The 27,481-nt window shown below is 41.4% G+C and overlaps 2 protein-coding genes across 3 annotated transcripts in view; one reads left to right on the plus strand and one right to left on the minus strand.

Moving 5' to 3' along the window:
• The window catches only part of LOC117393818 (C-myc promoter-binding protein-like), a 28,498-nt gene extending 15,709 nt beyond the window's left edge, over positions 1 to 12,789 (plus strand). For both annotated transcript variants that reach the window (XM_055220987.1, XM_055220988.1), the window contains exons 24-36: positions 987 to 1,131; positions 2,642 to 2,972; positions 3,320 to 3,608; positions 4,155 to 4,401; positions 4,829 to 4,926; positions 6,368 to 6,543; positions 7,315 to 7,482; positions 7,645 to 7,828; positions 7,968 to 8,216; positions 9,112 to 9,229; positions 9,467 to 9,629; positions 9,831 to 9,895; positions 10,642 to 12,789. In XM_055220987.1, the coding sequence (XP_055076962.1) occupies positions 987 to 1,131; positions 2,642 to 2,972; positions 3,320 to 3,608; positions 4,155 to 4,401; positions 4,829 to 4,926; positions 6,368 to 6,543; positions 7,315 to 7,482; positions 7,645 to 7,828; positions 7,968 to 8,216; positions 9,112 to 9,229; positions 9,467 to 9,629; positions 9,831 to 9,895; positions 10,642 to 10,778 (2,370 nt within the window). In that variant the 3' untranslated portion in view covers positions 10,779 to 12,789. The remainder of the gene's footprint in view (positions 1 to 986; positions 1,132 to 2,641; positions 2,973 to 3,319; positions 3,609 to 4,154; positions 4,402 to 4,828; positions 4,927 to 6,367; positions 6,544 to 7,314; positions 7,483 to 7,644; positions 7,829 to 7,967; positions 8,217 to 9,111; positions 9,230 to 9,466; positions 9,630 to 9,830; positions 9,896 to 10,641) is intronic.
• Positions 12,790 to 15,806: 3,017 nt separating this feature from the next.
• Positions 15,807 to 27,391, minus strand: LOC129456167 (zinc finger protein 408-like). Its single transcript, XM_055220997.1, has 10 exons — positions 27,276 to 27,391; positions 25,624 to 25,795; positions 23,962 to 24,011; positions 23,086 to 23,213; positions 21,873 to 22,420; positions 20,565 to 20,795; positions 19,135 to 19,344; positions 18,802 to 18,931; positions 18,154 to 18,387; positions 15,807 to 17,892 (listed from the first exon to the last, which is right to left on the minus strand). The coding sequence occupies exons 2-10, from the start codon at positions 25,792 to 25,794 to the stop codon at positions 17,531 to 17,533; spliced, it is 2,064 nt and encodes a 687-aa protein (XP_055076972.1). The 5' UTR covers position 25,795; positions 27,276 to 27,391; the 3' UTR covers positions 15,807 to 17,530.
• Between the last annotated feature and the right edge of the window lie 90 nt (positions 27,392 to 27,481).

Consider the following 27,481-nt stretch of genomic DNA (forward strand, 5'->3'; position numbering starts at 1 on the left):
ACTGTGTTATAATGTTCCCTCATCAAAAACATGCTTAAAGAGGTTTTAGATCATCCATGCATGTTTAAGTATCTTTCTCGAGCCCTATTCATATGTTGTTTTCAGTGAATATAGCATTTATAGTAAAAGGTAACATGGTGATCTAAATATGTTATATATTAGCAATTAATAGAAGTAAAATACCCTCTCTTTAAAGCAACTAAATGTAACTTTCAGGAGGTGGCACATTGCATGCGTTATTCAATGGAAATAGAAAGTTAAAACTATATTTTGAAAATTTTGTGCCTTGCTGTGGAACAATAACATTTATATGGAAACAATCAGGAGTAGAGTAATAATAAGTAATAATAACAGTCAGGTTTGTGGAGATGCAAGCCCAATCACAGTACGGACACATGTTTTTTAGTGCAATGGACCCAAACAAAATTAAAAATATATGGCTTTATTTTAGTGTATTTTTGACTAAAAAGTTTTGGGAGGAGTGTTGGGGCTTTAATCTACTGTCACATACATGTTATTGCCATACTTGAAACTTGTAAATGCAAAATATGCATTAGATAATGTAATTCTTCTAAGTTGATAAATCTAGACCAGCTCTAAAGTCCTTATCCCTGTAGGCTTGTTACAATAATTACTATGTCAACTTATTGTATTGTAACAATATATTTTTGGGCTCAGTATTTATCATGTGTACAATTCCTTTGCAATAGTGGGGAGATTTTTGTGGTGAGATTTAAGCCGTAGTGGGTAGAATAAATAACTTCTATGGCTTGTTATTGGTTCATTGTGATATTTATATATTTTTTTTTTTTTTTGTTGAAACTCATGACTTTTAATTAGACAGCATATTTAAAATGTGGTTATCCTGCTTTGTGTCACTAGTTTTGATATCACCGTTTATCGTAATATTTCTCAGGAGCAATATATTGTGCTTTGAAATTTGCTATTGAGACAGGCCTATATATGTATCTCTCCTTGTTTTGCAGTGTGCAGGCGAGTGGTGTGTGCGCAGAGACAGAGCCAACAGCAGATCCACAGTCTTGGGTTTAAACCTGAATCGAGCCGAGACTGACCCAAACAAGATCAGGCCCAACATGGCCGCCGATGCCAGGATCCTCCGGCTCGGAAAATGTGAGAAAGCATTCTTGATTTTGTTTAGCTGATTGTATTCTTTCCAATTTTTATTTCAGATTGTTAATATACTGTTGTTGCCATAGTTGTGGTTGGCTGTTCTTGCGGTTGAGTGGCTGGTACAGTGAACAGTTTGGTACAGTTCAAAGGACAGAAGTTAAGGGCTGTTGGACTGTTTAATTTGAGCAGTTTGTTTATCCTTTATCCATGGCGACCTTGCTTGAAGAGAGCTATGTTAGCTAGCTAGCTCTAAAATGCCATAGACTTTTTAACAACAATGCAACAGGCTTTCTACACCAAATATAGCAGAAGGCGTTCCAGAGCAAACCCTTCAAAGGATCGGCCTGTCTCATCATTGGCCGCATCAACAGAGCGGAGAAAGAGGCTTTGGAAAAGCCCTCTTGTAGTGTGTCCACACTTCAGCTGACTCCCCCTGAAGGCTGCTGTGATGCTGCAGGACACAGAGGACACAGATGAGGGACACTTTTGTCCGGAGGGCTTCTAGCACCTCAGACTGCCCTGCCACTAGATCTGATGACCCAACCTGAGCTGCACTTGCACCTTTGTTTCAGCTTTTCTATTATTATTGTATTGCACTGCTCTATGCATTTAAATTTCCCCTTGGGGATTAAAAAAAGGTGATTTTATTTGAAATATTGGTGATTGAAACATCAACCTTTTGATCTGTGAACAATAGGGCTGATTAATCTCAATCAAACTGTAATTTGAATGGACGCAATCGCAAATTGTAAATTGTACAATTTTTGAAGTATCATAATTTCCTTCACAAACAACAAACTCTCCTGTCTTATTCTGCATATAAACTGCTAACTCTGTAGTTTAGAGCTGTACAAACATGTTCTGAAATATGATTCTTTGTCAGTTTAAAAAAAGTTAATTTTGAACAGAATCTTATAATCATAACATAAATCACAAATCTAATCTCAGTCACAATGCTTGTCAGAAAAATCACAATTGCGTATTTTTACCAAATTGTTCAGCCCTAGTGAGCAACCATGTATCTGCCAAATTAGCTCTGGTCTACTCTTGCCATTTGGCCGTGGTTTGTTCTTTAAAGATGGGGTATTCTGCTTTTTGGAGATTTCTACCATGTTATAAGGTTGTTCCCTGATCAAAAACATGCCTGAAGAGGTTTTACATGTCACCTATGCATGTTTGAGTGACCTCTTCTACAATGCTCCCATGCTCCCACATGACAGTTTCCCATAAATATACAAAAGCGTGATACAAAACAATATACAACAAATTCACAAACCTGTGTCATGACAGCACTCTGATGGGGCGGTGACCAAAGGGAGGGGGAAAGTGAAACCTATAAAACATGTTTATACATTATTTTGGATGAATATAGCATTTTCAAAACATGAAACATGGTGATATTAATATGTTATGTGTTAGCAGTTAATACCCCATAGAAGCCTAATGCCCCTTTAATTTCATATATTGGGATTTTGTGGATAAAGTTGTGACTGGTTTATTGTTTTTGCAGCTCATCCTCTAAATGACGCTGAGCTCAACGAGGAAGATTCCAGCGATGAAGACCGCAACAACTCGGACACCATCTTTGATCTGGAGGACATTGACCTGGAGTCCGTGGCGCATCACAAAGCGGTCGGACGCAGCGCAAGTTACTGCGGAGTTTCTGTAAAACGAACAGGAATCGAAACGGGAAGAGACCCGCTCTCTCTTCTTGCCAAAACCACAGAGGAGCAGCAGCGAAGGACAAGCAGAGAAGAAGACGAGGAGGAGGAAGTGGGAGCTGACCGCAGACTCGCTCGGGAGATAGAGATGTACATGGAGCACGTAGGCAGCCCCCGCAGGTCAGTGGAGGAAATGCAGCTGACACACTTCTTATGTGATTATGATCTAGTCTGGTTTAGTTCTTTTAGTCCTATTAGGAAGCTTGTTTCATAATCAGACACACTGGTTCAGGTGTTAGAGTGATCGTCTTGGTCAATGTTATTTAATCCCCTTTTCCAGCCACTGCATTTTGTTGCTGTATCCTTGGGCAAGACACTCCGCCTGCCACCTTGCATATGTATGAATTTGGTATTTGAATGATTGATGGTGGTCAGAGAGGCCAATGGTTCAGATTGGCTGCTGTGGCTACAATATTACCATCAGAGATCAGAATATTACCATCCAAGTTTATATTTGCTCTCCACAGGTCTCCACTTAAAGTTCCTCGCTCGCTGACGTTTCAACCTGACTCTGGCCCCACCCCTCGGCTATCTCCACGGCAACACAGTCTGAGCCCCGTCCCCAGCAGCAGCCCCTCTCGCAGCAGCAGCCTAGTGTCCCCCCTCAGCTCCTCCTCTTCCTCCTCCTTTGCTCTGGACTCTTTGCTCACCCCAAAACTGGACATGTTCCGCAGTAGCGTGGTGTCCGCATCCAGGGAGGTGGTGGACAAAGCCAGCCGCTGGTACCTGCGCCTGTCTGCCCCTGAGTCTGCCCAGGTACCACAACAAATTCATGTCATTTTTTGGCATATTGATATTTTAATGAGTATTAAATCACATAAATAAGAGTGGTTTCCATTAGGGTTGTCAAAAATTAGGCATTAATCGATACTAAAACTAGTATCCAAACTAGATACTTACTAAAAACGTCCCATTCACAGGACAGAAATGAACCTTTCCTGATCAGCTTTAGAATGATCTTGAGGTGTCTCAGAACAAGTATAAGACACATAGACTAGTAAACACTCATGGACCACTATGGAACCTACCAAGGCCACTGAGGGTTTACACACATATAAGACCACATGGTAATATAAAATAAATTTGAAAAAACATTGAAATTAACATCTTTTGTCTAAATAAAGAGTGGCATTAGGATCGGTGTTGAATATTGACTATTGAGTATATTCCTTAGTATCAAAAATTTTAGCATTGTGACAACACTAGTTTCTATACGTACCTTGCAATTTTATGTAATATCTTTGGACTTTTCTGACAATGGGACATAATCCTCAGTTATTTAAGTCCACCTCTCTCCTTCAGGATGAAGACCTTCCTGGACCCGACCTGGACTGTCCAGATCCGGACCAGAGGAGAGTCTCTGGGCTGAAGAACGGTCCGACCCTGGGCTCTCCCGGTCTTAGTTCGGGTCTGAGTCCTGGTCTGAGTCCTGGTCTTAGTCTTGGTCTCAGTCCTGGTCTTAGTCGTGGCCTTAGTCCTGGTCCGGACCCGTCTCCCAGGAGAAGCCCTGTGTGTAGTCCCACCACAAAATCTGCTCCATCCAACTCAGGTCAGTAACATTATGAGCTGTAAGAAAATATGCCATTTTAAATAACAGGGTTTAATATTATGATATCAAAAAACAATCTTTATCAAAAATCAATGCGAAATTACTTTAGCAAATTAAGCAAATATTGTCTTAAATTTGAATTCTGGATACATTTTGAATCTATCAGGATCTGTCATCTTGGCGTTATACAGTATTTTTATTTTTTTCCAATATGGAGGTTTATCTATTACTTAACCAGGGAGCCAGCCCATGACACCTACATTAGCTAAACATGGCTATAATAGGACTAAATTGGGACTAAAATATGGACTGAACCAGGAACTGAACCAGAACCAAGAGGAACATTTTTTTATGAATTTGAAAATTACTCATAACATATTATTGTGATATTTTCTGTATAGTTTTAAATTTTTTGTTGTCATTCCAGGAAAGCTCCTTTCTCCTCCCGGTTTCCCAGAACGATCAGAGGCGTGCTCATCTCAGTACACCAGTAACACCAGCATCTTCAGCCAGTATGCCATCGAGGTCAGGGGTCACTTAATAATCCACCATGACATTACTGGAAATCATAGAGGTTGTTATTGGACCTGACTGTAGGTCTCAATAACCAGGATTAAGAGACAATTTGAGTGTTTGTAACATGCTGCTTTCATGTTCTACACTTTGATGTCATAATTTCAGATGTAGGTCAGGGGCCTATATAACTCTTTGGGAGATTCACAGCTTTTGAGAGAAATCTCCAAATTTATGATCCTCAAATGTGAACCTTCTCATTTTTCAGTTGGGATTGGCTCCACAAAGTTTTCATATTAATGTTATGACTTAAAGTCTTTTCAAATGACAACGATCACGTCTTAATAGCACCACTTTCTGAAGCTACTGTGAAAAAATAATCTCACTTTTGTTTATTTATATTGACAGAGAAGACACTGAACTTTGTGCCAGTTTTTGTTTCATGTGGATAGGCCCAGTAATTACAGATATTAACCATAAACAGGTCAACAAACAACAAACTCCACGTGAGAACTGTCTCCAACCCACATTAAACTAAGGTTAGGGACCGTTTATGGATCCGCCGCAAGGGAAATTCTTTCTCAGCATTTGACCATTACCTAATGTGGCAACTATGGCAATCATCCTAAGTTTTCATCATTCTGAAACCCATGGACTAAGAATATAATGTAGTGTTTTTCAGACTCTAGGATGTGATGATGCCAGACTCTCAGATAGGGCAGAGACAGATTTCCCTTTTGATTATATCGTACCATAAAGTATCCAAAAGGTAAATTCACAAATGTTGAACTGGATCATTTCTAGTAGTGTTCACTGTATTGTATGTGCATTTGAACAATACTCATTTTATTAAAATAGTAGCAGTAGTCATTTTAGTAATGATTGCTGGGTTTGAGATGACATCACAACATCTTACAGACCAATAATATTTAATACATATAAATATTATTGTTAGATTGATCCTCTTATTGATACTTTGCAGCTAATGTTATCAACATTCTCTGGGGGTGTGATGCTAATTGTAGACTCTGCTCTGTCTGAGGCTTTATTATACTTTAATCTGAGCTTTATTTTAATACAATCTGACCAGAAAGAACTGGAACTACAACAGGTGAGCTGATTTTGTGCTGTTAACAAGTGTCTCACACATAAAATTAGAGCTAGCTAGTATTAGTCAACGGTTTTTGAGTTACTCGCTATTTTTATTGAGTATCAAACACCTAAACAGGAGCATGAATGCTCGTATTGATGGCAGGCTCCTGTGAATGTGTTGTTTAATTAAATTTTGTGTTTTTTTCTTGAGTCAGACTATCTTAAAACTTATTTGGCAGTGTTTGCTGATGTGTGCATTATGTCACCATGGTAACTCTGAGACATTCCACCCAGCGAGATGTCACTGCAGAGTATCAGTTTTGAGCTAAATGATAAAGTATGTCTGATGTTTGTGTTGTAGGTCCTGATCTCCAGCTGCTCCCTGTGCACTTCCTGTAGCGCTCTGGTTTATGATGAGGAGATCATGTCCGGATGGAGCGCAGATGACTCCAACCTCAACTCCATCTGTCCCTTCTGCTCCTGCCCCTTCCTCCCACTGCTCAATGTCGAGATCCGAGACTTCAGGGGCCCTGGGAGGTACCGGACCGGGACTGGACCGGGACTGGACCGGGACTGGACCGGGACTGGACCGGGACTGGACCGGGACTGGACCAGGAGTAAACCCTGACTGCACCAGGACTGAAGCAAGGACTGGAACAGGAGTGGAACGGAACTAAACTGGGACTGGACCGGGACTAAACCACGATTTATTCATGGTGGATTTCATTAATTTATTTAACAAGTTTATCAAAGTGCAAGTGTCACATCTGTATATTTTTTATTCGCTTCTCACATTGTGGTGATGGAGAAACACTTCTGTGGCGTAGCAGAAACCAATACATGGCTCTAACTAACAGAGCCACTGTACCTGATTTATATCTAAAATGTGAACAACAGAACTAGTTCATTTTAAACAGTTTGCATTTGTCCAAGGTCATTCCTCACTTACCCTATGCATTCAGAGCATCCTAATTGTGCTTTTCACAACTTTCAAAAACCAGGGCAGAGTTTGTGTCAATGCCAACAACAACTAGCATGCTAACAGCACACTCTCTGGTTCCTGGAGGACAACACACAGTGGTCTCATTTTAAAGTAGTGGGCCAAAATAAATAAAAGTACAGCCCCTTTTAAGTCCTGGTTTGGTCCTGGTTTGGTCCCGGTTTGGTCCCGGTTCGGTCCCGGTTCAGTCCCGGTTCAGTCCTGGTTCAGTCCTTGTTCAGTCCTGGTTCAGTCCTATGTAGTCTTGGTTTTAGTCTTGATTATGACAGTTTTGATTGGTTTGTGTATTTATCGCGCTGTGTTGTTAGGCTCTTCCTGAGGACCAGTGCAGAGGACCCCAGCAGCCCCTCGTACTCCGCCTGCAGTGCAGTGAACTCAGGCACGACGTCTCAGTCCATCCCGTATCGCTCTGCAGCTCTGTCCTGCAGCTCCCCAGACCTCTCCTCCACTCCTGTCCCTACAAAGGCTCTACCCAGGTAAACCAGAGAGACATTGGTATAGACTACAAAGGCATGAGCTAGGAATAAACTAGCGCTAAAGCAGGGCTAAAGCAGGGCTAAAGCAGGGCTAAAGCAACTAGAAATAAACTAGAAATAAACTAGAAATAAACTACTACTAACTTGTTTTTCTTGTTCCAGAGCTGGAGTGTCTCCAAACATCGCTGTTCCCTTAGAGAGACACCAGAGGACACCGTCTCCCGGTCAGAATTTAGCCCGAAGTGTGAGCGACTACAGTGACATCAGGGAGACAAGGGTCCTCCCCCATGAACCCCACGACTTCCCCCTCTCCGAGAGCCTGCCCTGCCACCTCAGCCACGCCCCGGTAAGAGACTGAACCAGGACTGAACCAGGACTGAACCAGGACTGAACCAAGACTGAACCAGGACTGAACCAGGACTGAACCAGAGTTAAACCTGTCTTGAACCACATCTAAACCAGGACTGAACCCTTGTGTGCGTTAGGATGCTGTGGACTGGTCCCTGCACCGCCCTGAACCAGTGACTGTGCCGTACCTCAGTCCTCTAGTTTTGTGGAAGGAGGTGGAGACTCTTCTGGAGAACGAGGGCGCATCGTGCCTGAGTGAGCCGGCGCTGGTCGACCTTCACCCCATCCTATTCTGGAACCTGCTGTGGTTCTTCAGACGTCTGCAGCTCCCCTCACACCTGCCCGGCCTCGTGCTGAGCTCAGAGCACTGCAACAGGGACACACTGGTGAGCAGCAGGGGGCAGATTCTAGGATGTGATGATGTCATACTCTCAGATGGGGGCAAGAGCCAGATTTCCCTATTGATACTTTTCAGCTGATGTCATCAACATTCCCTGGGAGGTGTGATGCTAACTGTAGGCACTGTTCTATCTGAGTATTTGTTAGCGTGTGTATGATAGCAACCAAAGAGTCAATCTGGAGTGAGGTAATTGAAGGTAACGCCAGGGGTTAGGTAGAGCAGGTTAGGTCTTAATATTTTAAGACTAAAATGACGAGCCTGACTGCAGCAATTACAGAGGAGGGGGCTGCGGTTTTACAATAGAAAATTAATTGGAGCCACTTTTGATGGAACTGGAATGGTGCCCATGTCCACTTTGTATTTACAGTGTGTGGGTTAAATGAACAATTTTACTAAGACCCGCTAGGAGAATGCTGTTGTGAGTTAAAAAAATAAAAAATTATATTGAAATATTGTCTACAGCGGACATGGGCAAACTATGGCCCGGGGGGCACACACGGCCATTTGGGCTTATTAATCTGGCCTGAACGTGACCAAATTATATCCTGGCCCAGCCCCTCTGTCAAATTTTAAAACCCTTTGTGTCAAAAGGTTTGCCCACCCCTGGTCTGGAGACAGCTGTGGAAGTCTCATTAAAATAAGTGGTGTGCACATGCACGAGCTCTGTGCTGTGCTTTGGCCCCTCCTCTGTGCCACAGTCTGGCCTGGTCTCTGATAGTCTGCATTCACACAGGCCTGTCAACAAATTTTAAAGCACGATATACTGCTAAAGAGATAAAGAGATGTGCTTGGGTTCCGTTAGACTAAAATGAGCACCCCTTCCTGGTAGTGGACTGACTGTGTGTTCTCCTGTTGTTTCTCTGCCTGTGTGAATCGTGCAGGTTCCTCGGGAGCTTATGTCTGAGGACAGTAAACACGTCCTGGTTCAGGTCCTGTGGGACAATCTCAAATTGCACCAGGACCCTCTGCAGCCGCTCTACCTGCTCTGGAACAACTACAGTAAGACCTTCCCTCCTTTCCTCCTTTCCTCTCTCCTCTTCTCTCTCCTTTCATCTCCCCTTTCACTCTCCCCAGACACCTCCTCCCTTTCCCCTCTCCCTCTCCCCAGACTCTACCTGCTCTTACACAACAACTACAGTAAGACCTCCCTCTCCCCAAACTCGTCCTCCCTCTCCCCAGACGACTCCTCCCTCCCTCCCTCCCTACCTCTTACCATGTGTTTAATGTTGTTTTCAGACTTGGGGTACCCGAGTACACGGCCAGTCCCAGAGCAGCAGAGGTCCTTCAGTGAGGATGTTCTGAGAGGAATCATCCGGAACATCCAGAAAAATGACCTCAACAGACCCATAAACCAACTCCTGCATCTGCTCGGGCTGACTATGGGAGTCCACAGGCAGAGGTGAGTCAGGACTGAGCCAGGACTGAGCGCGAATTTACCCAGGTCTGACCCAGGTCTGACCCAGGTCTGACCCATGTCTGACCCAAGACTAAAGCAAGAACTAAAGCAAGAACTAAAGCAAGAACTAAAGCAAGAACTAAAGCAAGAACTAAAGCAAGAACTAAAGCACGACTGGACAAATGTCTTTATGCTGTTTTTCAGGAGTGTGTACCGAGACCTCTTGTTCCTGTCTCTTGTGGCTCTGGGCAGAGAAAACATCGATATTGGTCAGTCCACACCTCCACACCAAATTAAAATATACAATTTATAATTTAATGATATGCAGTTTTCATCAAAATGATGCTAACTGTAGACACTGCTCTGTCTGAAGCTCTGTTACTCAAGTTGGACTTTAATCTGAGTTTTGTTTTAACACAATCTGACTAGAAAGAACTGGCTTAGCTCTCAAAAAGCAACAACAGATGAGCTGATTTGTGCTGAAACTGGTCTCTCTCAAATCACATTCCAGTTATAAGCTAGCTAGCATTAGCAAAGTTTTTCAGTTAGTCACTCACTCTTTTATTGAATATCACATAAGAGAGACAACTGAAATCTGAATTTTAAACTAATCCAACAATCTCATGCATTTCAGAATATGTTTGTAGAGATCTAAACTACAGGGTTAGCAGCTTTTACACAGAATAAGACCCCATGGAGACCCAGGGAGGGCATCTGACACACAGGGACAGGGTCTACAGGGTTTAGACACTTTGTAAAATAAGACAGGATTTTTATTGTTGGCAGTCTTTGCGACCATCCAAATAGCGATTTTAATTTTATTGAGATATATCTTGCATTTCAAGTAACTTCAAATACTGAGACGCTTCAAGAAAATTATAATTCCAGAAATGTGTGAATAAAACTCTACTTCAGGTATGTTTATGATGAGGAACATGCTAACTTATGTAGATGCTAATCCTGCTTATGTGGAGTTTTCCATATTCTTATATTTGACCTGTTTTCCTCCTTTTAGACGCGTTTGATCGGGAGTACAGATTGGCCTATGATCGCCTAAGCCCCGCCTCCCTCAAACTGACTCAGAGCTGCGACAGACCGCCCCCTGCTGGAGTCGTGGAGTGTAGGCGGCGCTTCGGAGAGCCCTACCTATAACCACCACGCCTACATCCTTGCTCCTACACTGCAAAAACATCTTCAGAAATCAAATTACAGGAATTCAGAGGATTCTTTTTTTATTGGACACCACCCACCCCCTGGTTCTGGAAGTAGATTTCTCATTCATTTTTCCCATAGACTTTGACCACAATACCTATATTTTAATTTAAAGAGGGGGTATTACACTTTTGTTAAATACTAACACATAATACGTTCTGATCACAATGTTACCTTTTATTGCTTTGAAAATGCTGTATTTACTGAAAACAACGTATTGCTCCCCCTTCAGAGTGACATCACAACACAATCAGTGCTCATCCCGCCCATCAGGTTTGTCAAGTGGATTGTTTTGTATCGTGCTTTTGTATATTTATGGAAAATTGTTGTGCAGGAGCATGGGTGATGTGGGCTCGTACTGCTAACCACAACGGTTCAAATAGCACCCGGGAGAGGTCGCTAGATTACAAACATGCATGAGTGACATCTAAAACTTCTTCAGGAATGTTTTTGATGAGGAAACATTGTTACAACATGGAAGAAGGCTCTAAGAAGTCAGGGTTTGCATAATACCCCCTCTTTAAATCTGTTTCTGAAACTGTAAATCGCTAAGTTATTAAAACATTTTCAGAATCTTGCATTTAAATGTGTTTTTTGGACTTAAAACAATGTTATGGGCATTAGTTAGCACATAGCTGGTTTGCCTTTGTCATGTCTATATTTGAATTTTTCCAAAAGTCTATGGGAAAAATGAATGGGAAGATTACTTCTGAACCAGAGCGGACTTTGAAGTGTGCGGGACTGTTGAGCTCCAGTGTTACTTAGTTTTAAATGCCTACATTACCTGACGTGTCCTCAAGTAAGACACTTTGGGACTTGCCTGGTGGTGGTGTGACTGTGATGCGTTTGTTTGAGAGGTGAACTAATGTTTTTGAGTATTTTGAAGGGCACTAAATACAGTAAATATGATGCATTCATTATTATTAAATTAACCGAAATAAGCCAAAGCTTCTTTGTAAACTGCAGAAGGGAATATGGATTAGTTCAAATCATTAATCAATATTAATTAACAATATTAATCTTAAAGTTAGTTTCCATGACTACTTCGGGACTATTTATTCACAATTTCTTTCTTGGATATTCACAATGCTCTAAAATCAAGATAGGCTACTGTGCTTCAATTAAGAGAACTTAAAGGGCTTGTACCTGCACCATATATTTGAGTACAGATATATTGTATAAGCAGCTCTTGAGGTCAAAATAAATCTGCTGTGTACTGTCTGTATCTAATTATAAAGCATTTTATTATCAGGGAATCAGGGAGTACTCTGTTAGCATGCGACTTGCTATTGGCAGTACCATCATGGCAAAACTTTGCTCTGGTCTCTCAGAGTTATGAAAAGTGCTTATAAACTCATCACGGTGAATAATTAGGATGCTCAGAATGCATAAGGTAAGTGAGGAATAACTTTGTACCACTGCAGACTGTTTAAAATGAACTAGTTCTGTTTTGTCACAGTAAAAGGTAGAGCACTTTTAACTTAAGAGCATTTTTTTTTCTCCTCTCAATAATAAAGCTTGTAATAACGGCAGCTTCAGATTGGTCAAACAGTGTTTTTAGAGGCCCTTTATACAACTGTACAGCAAGCCTGGAACAATTATTTATTTATATATTTATTTTTAGAGAATTAACTTAAAATTTTAAATTAAAAACAGTCCATGACAGCTGCTACCTTTCCTTCGGGACTTCAGTTCGGATGCCCTTCCACTCTTGGCAGAATAATAAATGAGCTTTTGATTTGCTTGAGTTGAGAAGTGTTTTTTGCAGTGTTGTTGGTGGTCTCTGGAGGACTTCACATCTCCTCTTTAAAGTCCAATGAAAAGACGCCATGTTTTTTTTTCTGTGACAATTAACGTTTATTGGGACTGGAATATTTTGAGCCCGGGTTCATGTTTTTAAAATGTTTGTAAAAATTTTGATCAAATGTCTGTAAATAAATATATAATAATCAAAAAATAACATGTAGATTCATTTTGGACTAAACTGGAACTACTTGCCTCTCCTCAGCTGGAGGGTGGGGCAGCAACCTCGTGCATAATACAGATATGCAATAACTGACTTTTTTTTTTTTTTTTTTTTTTTTTTGCATGTTTTTAGGTCTAACAGGGAAAATATGTACATGCATTTTAATTTAATAAAGACAAATCGCTCCAACACTGAGGCCGTGTCCCCAATTCGACAGCTGCACACTTTGCTGGGTGCATTTGAAGGGCACTTACATAACTTCTGGTGCACCCCATGAATGTGGCCGACAAATGTGCCCTCGTTTTCATGGAGATTGGCCGTGAATGAAGCGTGCCATCCCATCATGCACCGTGCGTGACTTCTTCTACAGGAGAAACAAGGTATATTTTCTTAAAGTTATGTTATACTAGCTACAATTGGGGGAAAAAAAAATACCTCAAACGTTATATATATAAACGAACGGTAGTTAAAAGTGTGCAACCATCAAATTGGGAGTGTTGAGTGTAGTGCTGCCCCCTTGTGTCCACCTGAGTGTAATGCTGTGTCTTTAGGCTGTCTGGATGTCTGGGCTCAGAGAGGGGCGGGGCTGTTCTGGCCTCAGCTCTGAGCTCCGCCCCCTCCCATCTGAGAGAGTTAGACCTGAGCTACAACCATCCAGGACCCTCAGCAGAGCTCCTGACCGCTTTATGTGGCCACTGTCCCCTGCTGTCTGTCAGGTGAGATCGCCCCCTGCTGTCTGTCAGGTGTGGGTACTGGTTCAGTAGGCCCTGGTCCATGGTTTGTCCTGGTCTGGTCTCTGGTCGATCTAAACTGGACTTGTGTGTTCCAGGTTGGATCCTTCTGGAGAGCGCTGGATGGTCCCAGGTCCCAGAAAATGTAAGTATTATTTTAATTGGTGCAACTTCATTTGTAGGACTGACACATGGCTGGATAGATCTATATTTATTTATTCCAAAGAACTTTTGGAACACATTAGACAAGCTGCGGCCTCCTCAAATCTCAGACATTTTATCAGAAGAACGTTTGCGCACTGTGACCTCAAAGTGTCTGAGGACAAATGGACTGTGACATGGGACACACCATCACAAGCTCCAGATCATGAGGACAGATTCAGATACTATCCTCAGGTCCTGGGCTCCTCCGGCCTCAGGGGGCGCTGTTACTGGGAGGTGGAGTACAGGGGGGATGTTGATGTAGCAGTGAGTTACAGAGGAATCAATAGAAGAGGACGTGGTGAGGACTGTGAGTTTGGACACAATGATCAGTCCTGGGCTTTGAGGATCAAGAATGGACAATATGAATTTTTACACAATGAGAGAAAAATGCCTGATTTGCACATATTTTCGTTAAAATTCAAACCATGGTTATTTTTTGGACTCATCTTCACCACAGTGGGTGTGTTCCTGGACTCTGAGGCTGGAGCTCTGTCCTTCTTTAAGGTCCTCTCTGATGGAGAACTGTCCCACCTCCACACCTTCAGCGCCTCCTTCACTGAGCCTCTGTTTTTGGGGATTGGACTGAGGGTGGGGTATAGTTCTGTGATAAAAGATTTAGAAACAGCTTTCTAGCAGAGGCGATCTTGTGCAAATTTCATGTTTGTCATATGCTCACAGAGATCTAGAGTGGCCAGTGTCATCTTTTGACTGAAAGAAAGCATGTTTTTCAAGGTATTTTAGTAGTGAAAACAGCCCGTAATTGAACATGAGATATGTTTAATGCTATATCACAGGCAAAGCAATGACAAGAGACAAGCAGGCAGACAATGCAGAAATGTTGCGTAGTGGATCTTTAGTTAAACACCACATTTTAGGGTAAAATGTTGTCTTTGTTTTATTTTTAAACCAGTATCTTTTTTTTTTATTACAATGAAAGATGCAAAATGCAGGTCTTGTTCAGCTTGTTTTTAGGTGAGGCAATCAAGTCATGACACTTTTGTGTCACTTTTGTTTAGACGGTTGTATAGATGTCCTCTTTCAGATGAGACTGGCACAGTGGCCGTATTCATGTTTCACAATATATATCCAAAATAACTACTTTTTCTGTAATACAGTACGTAGTGATACAGTGGTAATGTAGAAAACACAGTATAAAGTAGCTACATTTAGCAATGCATACTACTTTTAAACTTGTACTTCGATGTACTAATACTACTGTTAATTACGCCTGAATACCACTAGAATACAATAGTCAAAGACAGATCTGTGAGTTCCTGTGGCCCTGTCATTGCACGAGAGCTCACAAAGATATAACTCTGCTGACCAGAAGATCCAGCTCGCTCACGCACACACGCACGCGCACACACACACCCACCCCCCACACACACACACGTCATCACCATTCCCTGGCACTTGATGCTAACTGTAGACACTGCCCTGTCTCAGGCTTTGTTGGATTTTAATCTGATCTTTATTTTAACACAATTTGACCATAAAGAACTGACTCAGACAGAGCAGTGCCTAAAGTTAGCATTACACCTCCAGGGAATGTTGAAGCTGCAAAGTATCAATAGGGCTGAAAACAAAATAAGGCCTTACAAAGAGGTGCTTTAAAAGACCAATTCATTTTTCCCATGTACTGAAAATGTACACAAAAAAAAAAAAATAATAATAATAATTTATACAGAAGCACACTCAATTGTAACATCTACAGTATCTCTACAGTCTTGGCCACTTCTTGAATGAAGAGTAGCTCTGTCTCTCCTCCCTCATCCTCTCCCCCTTCCTCTGCTCCTCCTCATCACCTGTGCTCTTTTAAAACATATATATTATTAAGAAAATAAACATTTTACAAAAACAAAGAGTCAACAGTCAGCACATATGATACACATGTTTAACATAAAATGGAGCAGAGGAAAGAAAAACAAAAATAAAATTAAAACTGCAAGCAGTGATAAAGGGCCCTCACAAACTTTGCGACTGTGGAAGGGCACTGTTGTGGAATTTCTAATAGTCAAAAGCCTTAGATATAAAAATCAACAGAGAAGTTGTCTTGAATCAAAGGTCTGGTTTATTGAATCAACTGTGCACAATTGTCAAAGAGCTGTGTCCCTAGCAGTGTCGTCTCGCCCTTAGCTGACAAATGTAAACAATAAAGAGTATACCACCAAAACAATCTTGCCAGTTTATTCTAATCAAAGTGGCCGGAGGCCGCTAGACGTACAGAAAAGACATAACAACATAACATACATAACAGATGGTATTACGAAGGTTAGGTCAAAATGATCCATAATAATACAAATAAAGATTTATGTTAAAGAAAGCCATAACAATTCCCCCCTTTTGATTATAATAAATCATATTTATTTTTAATCAACTCAACTTAAATCTTTATTTCAAAATCACACATGGAAAAATATGAAAACATGTACTCAAAATCATACCCGAATAAACATTTCAAAAAAAGAAAGGAAATGAGTCTTACACCTGATCAAAATAAAATCACAGAAATAGCATAACTGTTGTATTCATTCTGATTATGGAACACATAGAAGGAAAAATACAACCTGATTGGTAGTATTGATTTAAATTACACACATCATTAAAGTTTTCTGTTTTTTTTCTCTCTTTTCTTATTTTATAATTTTTTTTTTGTTTAAATCAAAATGCTCAGCAGCCCACTCCACGCCCAAGCCGTTGCTGGACGCGTCCGCGCCGTCAGCCGCCACCCAGGACATGAAATGGAACTCACTGAGGTTGAATTCTGCTCATCTGGAGCATAAGTTGTGTAACAAACGAGTCGTCGTCAGAATCAGAAACATAGTCGGGATCAGGTGGATACACAACAGCCTCAATATTGTATTGATTTTGGACAAAATGGGAACTCACTATTTGACGCATAGCTTTTAACACAGTGGAAGAGCCACCAATCAACCCTGGCTTGATATGTCATTCAAGATTTCTGGTGTTGCTTTAGAAAGAAATGTTTCCGGCCCATTGTAACTTTGCAGGGGGCACTGGAGAGCCATTTTTAAAGATAAAATTTGAATCCACACACCATTTTATCCAATACACAAACGCTACATGGGAGTCTTATCTAATGATGTTCGCAAAAGTTACAGGGATTTTGATACTTTCTCAAAATGGCCGCTTCGTAAGAGCTCGTGATGACCACACCCTGACACTTATGGAAACTTTTGACTCCAGATATGTCCTGATGATACTGCCTCAGTTTGGAGTACGTTGGATCAAAACCCTAGGACAAGCTCATTAAGTATGAGGTCTTGATTTTGGACGTCTCAAGTTTGACCCAATATGACCGACGCCCTGTGTGGTTTAGGGCGGGGCCATAATCTATTTTTTTGTCTATGTCGGGATGCTCTGTTGTATGGTAGGTACATAGAGCATCCCCCCTGCCCCATCAGTTAACTGTTAGCTTTCATTTATTTTTATTGGGTTCTGAATAGATCTGAAAAATTTTATCCATTGGATTCTATTGCCGGAGCCGACCGTAGCCTTTTCCTTTAATAAGTAAATAGTTATTGCGTGAACTGCAACAGCACAGCAGAGCACAGCACAGCTAAACCGGTCCAACACAAACGTTGAACATGGACCGCATGCAGTCTGAGTGAGGCGTGAGTCCGGGAGGTGACTCAGAGCAACAAAAACAAAAATAAAACATGTTAACACATTATTTTCGGCAAATATAGCATTTTCAAAGCAATAAAGTAGCATGGTGAGCTAAATATGTTATGTTTTAGCAGTTAATACCCCCTCTTTAACATACTTTTTCACCCTGTGTTAATCTCTATAGTCTCGGCCACTTCTTGAATGAGGAGTAGCTCTGCGTCCCCCTCCTCCCCCATCCCCTCCGCTTTTCTCTGCTCCCCCTCATCCCTTATTTGACCCTCTTCTCCCCTGTACACCTCTGGGTTTGTGCTGAAGTCCTTGTAGATTTTGCATGCTTGTCCCCTGATTTGCCGGTCGAACAGACGTCCAGCCTCTGCCCTTGTCTCATCCAATCGGTGCAGAGCCTGGTGGCGAGTGAGGCTCTGGCGCAGCGAGTAGGCAGAACCACAGTAACAGGTGAAGGGCTTCTCTGAAGAATGAGCACTGCGGAGGTGGCGACGCAACTTTGTTCCCGAAACGTAGCCTGCAAGACACAACCCGGGGTTTGGGACTTTTTACAGGACACGTAACTGGCACTGGAGGATGGATCAAATGCAGAGGACAAATTTCACTATGGGTACAATAAAATTTACATTAACCTTAACCTTAAATTATAAACCAACCAGGACTGAACAAAGACTTTAGTTCCAGTTCAGTCTAGTCCTAGTCCAGTCCAGCCCTGGTTCACTCTCGCTTTAGTCCTTAGTCCTGCTCCAGTCCTGGTCTAGTCCTGGTCTGTACTCACGTTTGGGGCACAGGTTGCAGCTGTGAGCTTTGGCCCCTGAGTGCAGAGCCTCGTGGGCCCTCAAAGTGTGTGCGTCTCTCAGGACTTTCCCACAGCAGCTGCAGAGGAACGCAGTACCGCTGTGCACCTGCTGATGGCGCTGCAGTTCCTTTCGCTGGCCGAAGCCCTGCCCACAGTCTGTGCATGTGTAAGGCCGCTCCCCACTGTGAGCTCGCACGTGAGCCACAAGGTTTCCTGTCAGACAAGAGACCTGAGTTTAGTTCATTTTTGGTCCAAACAAAAAAATATTATAGAATCTAAATTTTCCTGAAAGCAATCCAAGTCCTGCTTCAGTCCTGCTTCAATCCTGGTGTAATCCTGGTTCAGTCTTGGTTTAGTCCTGGCTGAGACCTGGTTCTGTCCTGGTTTAATCCTAGTTTAGTGCTAGTGTCAACTTCGTTCAGTCCTAGTTCTGTTCATTTTTTTTTTGTTCTTTCACTATAGCAGAGATTTGGCTTCAAATGTTAGGTGCATTATAAATAAAATTCATTATTATCATTATTATTATTAGTAGTAGTAGTATTATTAGTCCTGGCTCAGTCCTGGCTCAGTCCTGGCTCAGTCCTGGCTCAGTCCTGGCTCAGTCCTGGCTCAGTCCTGGCTCAGTACCTTTCTGGCTGAAGCTCTTCCCACAGTGCTGGCAGATGTGAGGCCTCTCTCCTGTGTGGATCTTCATGTGGTTTTTCAGAGACCCAGAGTTCGACAGGAACTTTCTGCAGACCGAGCACTGGACCTGGACCTAGAATCAAGACCTGGTTTAGTCCTGCTTTAGATCTTACTTGATCTTTGGTTTAGTCCTTAGCCCTAGGCTGGTCCTGTTTCAGTTCTGATCTAGTCCGTCTTCAGTGCTGGTTTAGTATCTTTGTGTCTGTTGTAGTGGAGCATTTAGCACAGTGGTTCAGTTGGTCCTGGTTAAAACATTGTTCAGACCTGGTTCAGTACCTTTGTCCCTGCTGTATTGGGGCGTTTGGCGCAGTGGTTGAGTTGGTGCGCTCGTAGTGAGGGTCTGCGTGTGAAGCCCCGTCCACAGTGGGGACACACGTGCGGTGTGAGTCCAGAATGCAGCACCAGGTGTTCCTTTAGGTCCCTTTTTAAACCGTAGGCCTTTGGACAGAGAGGACATAGGAAAGGCCGCTTCCCCTGATGGAACAACTGCACAAAAACATCAGATACTGATACTTAGCATCACACCCCCAAGGAATGTTGATGACATCAGATGCAAACTAGAGGTACAGCAGTGGCTGAAGCTCTGTTACTCAAGTTAGACATAATTTGAGCTTTGTTTTAACACAATCTGACCAAAAAGAACTGACTTAGTGGGCACTACAACAGCTGAGCTGATTTGTGCTGCTAAACAAGTCCCTTCAAAATAAAATTACAGTCATAAGCTAGCTAGCATTAGCCAACAGTTTTTTAGTTATTCAGCTCTCATCTTTTTGTTGAAACTACTTTTTTGGCAGTGTTTGCTAATGTGTGCATTGTGTCATCATGGTAACAGGTCTTAGATACACTTGCAGAACACCCCCAGTTTGATGTTACCGCAACTACACTTTTAAAGGTGCACTGTGTAACTTTTCTGGTGGAGGGACCACCAGGTGATGTCTTTGCTTTGCCTACAGCATGGCAATAAACGTATTCATTTCCAAAGAAACAAGTAAGTGGTAGTGCCAAGTTACTGGTCAGATCTGTGGAGAGGAGACTAAACTGACAATGAGAATGCATGTTTTCAAGATATTTTTGAGCAATAAATATACCTGTAATTTACTTAATGAAAGATTTATATGTTTTATGGCATACTGTGGAACATTCCAGGCAATGCAGTAATACCTCCATGAAGACATTTAGGTCTTACAAACAGGACCACACGACTATTACAGGGGCACTAGATAGGGGTGATATATCAGGAGAGGTATTTTTTCGATATCAGTAGAGCTGCTGTTGACTAAAGTAGTTCTTGGTGGACTAAAGACATGCTCTGCTAATCAATGATTGGACTAAAAAGGGGGCTAAGGCTCTTAAAATTTCTTAGTATCTATGATCTGATCAAGTATTTGACCCAAACTGCTCAAAACATACAGGGGTCCATGCAAAAAACACAAAAGCATTTAAATGTAAAAGTGCTAGAAAAGTATACCGCAAATTTCGGACTATTGAGCTCACCTGAATATGGGCCAGACCAGCTAAAAGTCTGAAATTTACGGTATGTAAAAAAAAAAAAAAAAAAAAAAGGCAAATTAAACTCACAATTCACTCTCAAATCTTCAGCTATCTGACTACAAACTCTTTACTCTCTGCTGTTGTCCCATGTAAATCCTTAGTCCAGTCCTGGTTTTAATCCTGGTTTAGTATCTGGCTGAGTCCTGGTCTAGTACCTGGTGGGCCTTGTAGCTCTCTTTAGATGAGTAGCTTCTCTCACACTTGTCGCAGGAGAAGGGTTTCTGATCACTGTGGGTGACTTCGTGTTTCTTTAAATGGCTCTTTTGGTAAAAGCTCTTCCCACATGTTAAGCAGGTGTGCCGCCGCTCCCGTCCACCTGCCGCCTCCACGATAATAGCCACACCTGTCATGTCCTGAGTAACGCCCTCTCTTGGCGTCTCTTTCACCTGAGCAGGAGCAGAAATGGTTCCATAAGTTAGCATGTTCTGAGGGAGAGTTAGCGTTGGCCTACATACATCAAACTATAAAAAAAAACAGGGCTGTTTTGGCGATTGTCGACCACATGTGAGTATTACCATTACCATACATGACAACAACCACATAATAAACATTTCTTGAATCATTATACAAATATGTCCCAAAAATATAGCAGCTCACAATGATGGTTTAATTTTTACGTTTATTTCAGTGCCACAAATCCTGCAAACTTTGGTAAACTAACTGGAGCTGGAAGTTAGATATTGACTGTTATTACCCAAATGTGACAAACATATAAACAAGAACCACATGTCTGCACTGTGTTTTTATTTTTGCTATCCTATTACAATGAATGGGATAAAATGTTAACATCAGTACTGGGCGTGTGCACAATTAATCTAAACATATCACTTCTGAATGCATCTCTAATGATCCTCATATATTATAGTTTAAAGCAGATCTGTTATGCTTGTGTCTGCTGCAGTTAATCTATGACACCTATGACAGTTACATCTATGACATGGATCAAAATGTTGAAATTTTCACATTTTAAATCACAATATTGATCAAAAACAACTTAATAATAGAAACAAACTCGTTGACTTGGTGCCCAATGGGAGTTGACGTTGCAGTAAACATCATCATGCTGGTTTAGTCGCATGCAGTTGGCCCTTCAGATGGATAGCTGCAGATCACACTGGTGAGCAGCGGATTGTTTTTTTTTCTATGACTATGTAACAATGCCAGATCCTACATGTACCACCAATTAAGAAAATAAAAATGGAGAACAAAGTAATTACAGAGCAGTGGGCATGTACAGGGGACAGTGAAAACGGGAATTGATGGGCAGAAGAAAGAAAGATTGCTCAAACATGCACAAATCACTCCAAATACAACTTGGAGAGGGTAAATAAAAAGGAAATAAAAAGTATAACATGGTAAAAGCTCTGAAAAATCGATTTTGCAGAATGTGTCTTTAATGTACATCTAATTTACATGTGTAGAAAACAGGTTAACCCCCCCGGTTTGTGAGCTGTTGGACTTACCTGTACCTTTGCTCCCCCTGTGCTCTCTGTGGCCACACCCTCTCTCCCCTTCTCCTCCTCCTCCCCTCTCTCCTCTGCTCCTCTGCTCCTCACTTCTCGTTTCTGTGGTTTAGTCTTCATCAGACCTTGTTTATGGAGAGGAGGTAGCACTCTGGAGGACAGACGATGGACCTGACGAGGCTTCAGGGCCAAACGTGAGCTGTAGCGGACTGTAGGGGGCGCTGTGTCCTGCTTCGCTGCCTCCATTTTGAGTCTGTTCACCAGGTTTTCTGAGTCAGGCATTTTGAACACCTCTAGCTTTTGATTGTCAAACACAGTTTTGGTTTGTTGTGTTTTATTCTTTCCTCTTTGCGTCTTTGTCATATTGTCTGTACTGTCCTCCATTTTGGATTCATCTCTCTCAGTTTCCTTTAATAATATGCATTTTTCTGTGGCAGCCATTTTTAGTGCCTCGTCATTTATTGTTGCTTTGGTGTTTTCTGTTGGAGGAGATACTTCTTCAGTTTGTGGCCCAGGAGCCTTTGCGGAGTTTCCATCTCTGACAGGATCTGAATAAAGTCATGACAACTTAAAATCGACAAGACAAGATTTTCATTTTAAATTTCATAAACATGACATCTCTGTATCTCTAGATAAGAGGTAAATATGTTCAAATCAAATATAACTTTTACTTTACTAACACTTGTAGTGGTGATTTATTCTTAATGACAAAAATATAAGGTCACATTTGATATGTTTATATGTTATAATTTGTTGTTTTGGTTCAAGATGATTATCCAATCAGAAAGCTGAATGAGCCTCACATGAGTCTCTCATTTGTGTTGCCAGTTTCTATGCTGAAATCCAGTTGCTTTAAACCTAAAATGTCTCTCTCTGATCTGAATGGTCACTACCTAATCCCCACCATTTGCCACTCCCCACTCATGAATCAGTGCTAGTGCAGCCTCTGCAGCTCAGTGGGTGAATTCTGGAGGTTCTGATCTGTCCATAAACTGACAATGAGACAAACTTGTATGTGTCTCTATCTGCAGGTCAAGGCTCTGGCAACCCCGGTTCAGTTGTGATTGTAGTACATCTTTAAAACTGTAAGAGCACAGACTATTTAAAATAATTAGTTGCTCAATGTCAAAGACAATTAGGTTCAGGTGTAGTCCAGGTTCAGTCCAGGTTCAGGTTCAGTCCTGGTTCAGTTCCAGTTCAATCCTGGTTTTACCTGGGTCTGTGCTGGGTCGCAGCAGTAGTTCAGTTCCAGGTGAGATGGTCTGTGTGGTTCGGATTCTCTGGTCCTGGGTTTGGACTGAGAGGTTCTGCTGAGAGCGGCTCTGAGCCTGACAGGCAAAACTGAGTGCCAAACACAAGCATAAACATCAGGGACATATTTAAAATGGGACATATTCTGCTAAATTGTCTTGTTATAATAGTATTCCATAATTTACCCAGTCGAAGTTGTGTTGTGTTAGAGTGATTCATGCAAGTTTGAATAATTTTTGGTTGCCCTGCATTCAAAACACCATTGCTCCAAAAATGATCATTGCGTGGTCTTGGATGATAAAAGCTAAAATGTCGCCTGGTAAGTCCAGACTGATGCCTCTCAGTATCTTTTATATAGAGGAATATTAGTGTGGTCACTGCACCCTCTGTCGCGCCTCGAGCCAGAGCCAAAAGTGTTTGTCCAATTAAATTAGTTTATTTCAGTGACGCATGTTAAACTAAGGAGCTCATTGTCACCTACCATTTGCAGCAAAATGACATTCTAACTTAACCATTCTCTCACCTCAGATCAACAGTTTAGTGCTTAGCTCACTGATTCTGCAGGTGTTTTTTCCCTCATATTTGTTTTGATATGGACAGACCATGCGTGTCTCTGATTGGCTAAACCATTTGTAAATCACGCCCATCTAAACTTGGGAAGATGACCAGACTCAAATGTCGGTTAAGTATTGGAGAAGTGTGTATTCTGGAGCCCAGGTAATTGTGTTCAGTCTCACTCAAATAAATCAAAAGTTTCATATATAATGACTGTAGGGGCACTCAGTAGGGATGTAATTCATAACTCGTAACTGTGTATCTCCCCAGTTTTGTGACTTACCGCAGGAACAGAGGAAGTGACATCGAAGCCTTTTGATTGGCAGCTGTCTCCTGCAAAAGAGCCAATCAGAGAACAGTCTGAGGTCATTCACAACCTGCTCTTTGCATAAAACATCTCCACACACACCCCTCATTTGAACCAAAGTTTAAAGTGGACCTATTATACAAAATGGACTTTTCAGAGCTTTTAACCATGTTATAGTTGTTTCCGCTTACCATTTACCCTCTTGAAGTTGTATTTGGAGTGACTCATGCATATTTAATAATGTTTAATTGCTAATTTTCAAGACATTATTTTGCCAATCTACCCCCGTTTTCACTGCCACCGACATAAGCCCAGTGTAATGTACACATTTCGTTCTCTGTATTTTCTTAATTGGTGATACACATAGGATTCGGCAACGTAGCATAGTCATTCTGGTACAAATACTAGCTGCTTGCTAGTGTAATGCACAGTAGGGGCCTACAGCATGCAGCACTTTGTTTTGATGACGTATATGGTAACGTCAGCTCCCATTGGGCACTGCAGTTTATTAATGTAGAAGTCAGTGGACTTGTTTCTTTCATTAAGTTGTTTTAGATGAATATTGCGATTTCAAATGTGCAGCAAACACAAGCACAATATGTCTTCTTTAACGGCTCCAGTCCAGTTTATGGTCCAATTTTCTGGACTTGACTTTTAAAAAGGGTCGTGACCCAGACACAAACTTGAAGGTGAATTCAGCTAACATGCAGAGCACACAAACAGTCCAATAACATAGGGCTATAATGTGTTTTTCAGCTTTTAACTGTTTTTTTTTCTTCCTCATTCAAGTACATAGAATTGGAGTTTTGATTTCTTTCATTCACAGATGTGAGTGTATCTTTCATATTTAGTTTGTCTCTCGCCAGAGGCCAAATCACTCTCCACTCTCCCTCGATGTGATATCATCAGGTGGTCATCAAGGAAGAGAGAGTCCATTTAAGTCCATTCATTTTCACCAGACTCTCTCTGATCATTTCAAATCACCTTCACTGATGCTTCTGTTTTTAGCCTAATCAACACTGCTTCTCTTTTCAGTGCACCACCATCTGCAGCCCTTGCTCTCTGCGAGTGTTTTACATCTAAATGAATAACTCTTGTCGTTTAGTAGACGGGTCATGAGATATGGGCTGGGAGTTGCAAGTTTTTTTTTCAAAATATAATTCACAAACTATTACACAAAGCTAAACTAAGCAAATTCCCCAAATTTAGTCTTGGGCTGCAGTCGACTAGAAGAAATTCTTGTTGAATTAAAGACATGTGTTGACGATCGACTGGTCAACTAAAAGGGGGCGTGGCAAAAGCTGTCAAAACTATGCCCTATCTTTATGTATCTGACCCAAACTGCACTCACTAGACTAACCCTGCAGAGGGAGTTCATGCAAAAATTTGTTCAATCTCGTTTTTTTTTACAGATAAATACCTAAAATACCAAATCTTCAGCTCACTCACTCTCTTTCTGCTGTTGTCTCATATAAATTCTTCATCTAAATAAAATATGTCACATTTTGGTCAACGAAGACTCCATTGACCGATTAATCGACTAAACGAATAAAGACTGACAGCCCTGGTCCAATCCCATAATAAACTATTCAACAAAACAATATTAAACCTGATTAAACCAAAGTGTTTCAGTCTCACCATGTTATTGGTCATGTCCTGTGGTAAGTCCCGCCCATTCGGCAGCTCAGAGCCAGCCTCCAGAGGAAGCCCCACCCACCACAGCCCAAGTGCGCCCCCACAGGACAGAGAGGGTCCTACAGCCAGGCCGGGGGACAGGAGGGACATGAGAGAGGACACGGAACACTCCATTCTGAGGACACAAGACAAAATACTTTTATACTGTAGAATTAAAATCAACATTGACAAATCAATGACAAATCTTTCCCACAGATGTTCATGTGCCTATGTTTCATTACAGCTGCATATTTTGTACCATAAATCTATGTGGACAGACGTCAAACTTTGTCAGATTTTTGAAGTATTAAACATAAACCAGGAGAAAACATCTTAGCATTTTCATACTCATCAGTTAAGCTTTTAGTAACAGTCTGCTCTTTTATTATCGTTTTCCCTGCAATGATTTTTTATAAAGTGGCCAACTTGTGAGACGAACAAGAGTAAAATTCTGATTGAAAATAATGTAAAAACAGAACAGAAGGGTTTAAATAGTGCATGAAAATTAGTTTGAATCAATTTTTTCTTGAGCATTCTCAGACTAACTTAAAACTTTTTCGACTGTGTTTGCTAATGTGTGTATACATTGTGTTACCATGGTAAATGCTCAACATTCCACCATACACCTACATGTAGAACACTGCAGTGTGATGCTACTGCAAAGTATCAACGGTGTGCAGTTTGGAACTACACAATCCCTGCACTAACAGAGGCTTAAGTCTCACTGACAGACCAGACCAGAGAATAGTGCTGCCACGTGATTATTGAAACATTTCAAAAACAGTTTCAGTTTGCTAAAATGCGCAGTTTTTGAATACAATTGCTTGTACTTTTGAATATCACAATGATGCCACCTCATCGGCTTTCTGTAAAGACAAAAGTCAAATGAAAAACTCTAGCTCCCTGTCAGTCTGAGTATAATTCTGCACATGTCTGAGTATAATTGTACACATGTCTGAGTATAATTGTACGCATGTCTGAGTATAATTGTACGCATGTCTGAGTATAATTGTACGCATGTCTGAGTATAATTGTACGCATGTCTGAGTATAATTGTACACATGTCTGAGTATAATTGTACACGTCTGAGTATAGTTGTACACATGTCTGAGTATAATTGTACACATGTCTGAGTATAATTGTACACGTCTGAGTATAGTTGTACACATGTCTGAGTATAACTGTACACATGTCTGAGTATAATTGTACACATGTCTGCTGGTACTGCACATAATTTACTATAGGTTGCCATGGTAACCATCCTAGTCCCTTATCGTAGCTCATCGTTTCCCTGGTATCATTTTGATCTGCCAATTTGATTAGTTCTAGTTCTTATTTTTGGTGTTTATAAAGAAAACTTGGGCAGATAAAAGAAAAAGATGCATACGCATATTGTTATTTTTACACAAGAGAAACAAAAACGCGTACCTTCTTTATCAAACAAATGTAACTGTTATAATACAAGCGTGTGTAGCCTGTGGTACTGGAGGAACGCAGGGAAAGCTCATGTACGGCCAACAGCAGCTGCTAACTGCGGCTAACCCAATAAACCCAAGCAAAAGAAAGCATTAAATAGACTATAAATGTGGAGTAAATGTGTTTTTAAATGTACGTACGTGCCCCGGTCCCGTGGTACGTAGTTTATGGTTAAATTCGCGGGGGGAAAAAGCGCAGTTTTGTTTCATTTCGGTTTCATCAAACTCCGGGAAAACTGCTGTTCACAACATGCATTGCGCATGCGCCTGACGAGCTCTCCCTTTGAGGAGCAACAGCGCCACCGAGTGGACAAGAACAAGACTGAAACTGAACCGGGCGGGACTGA

Source organism: Periophthalmus magnuspinnatus, chromosome 3 (genome assembly GCF_009829125.3).
Source record: "Periophthalmus magnuspinnatus isolate fPerMag1 chromosome 3, fPerMag1.2.pri, whole genome shotgun sequence".
Taxonomy (NCBI): Eukaryota; Metazoa; Chordata; class Actinopteri; order Gobiiformes; family Gobiidae; genus Periophthalmus; species Periophthalmus magnuspinnatus.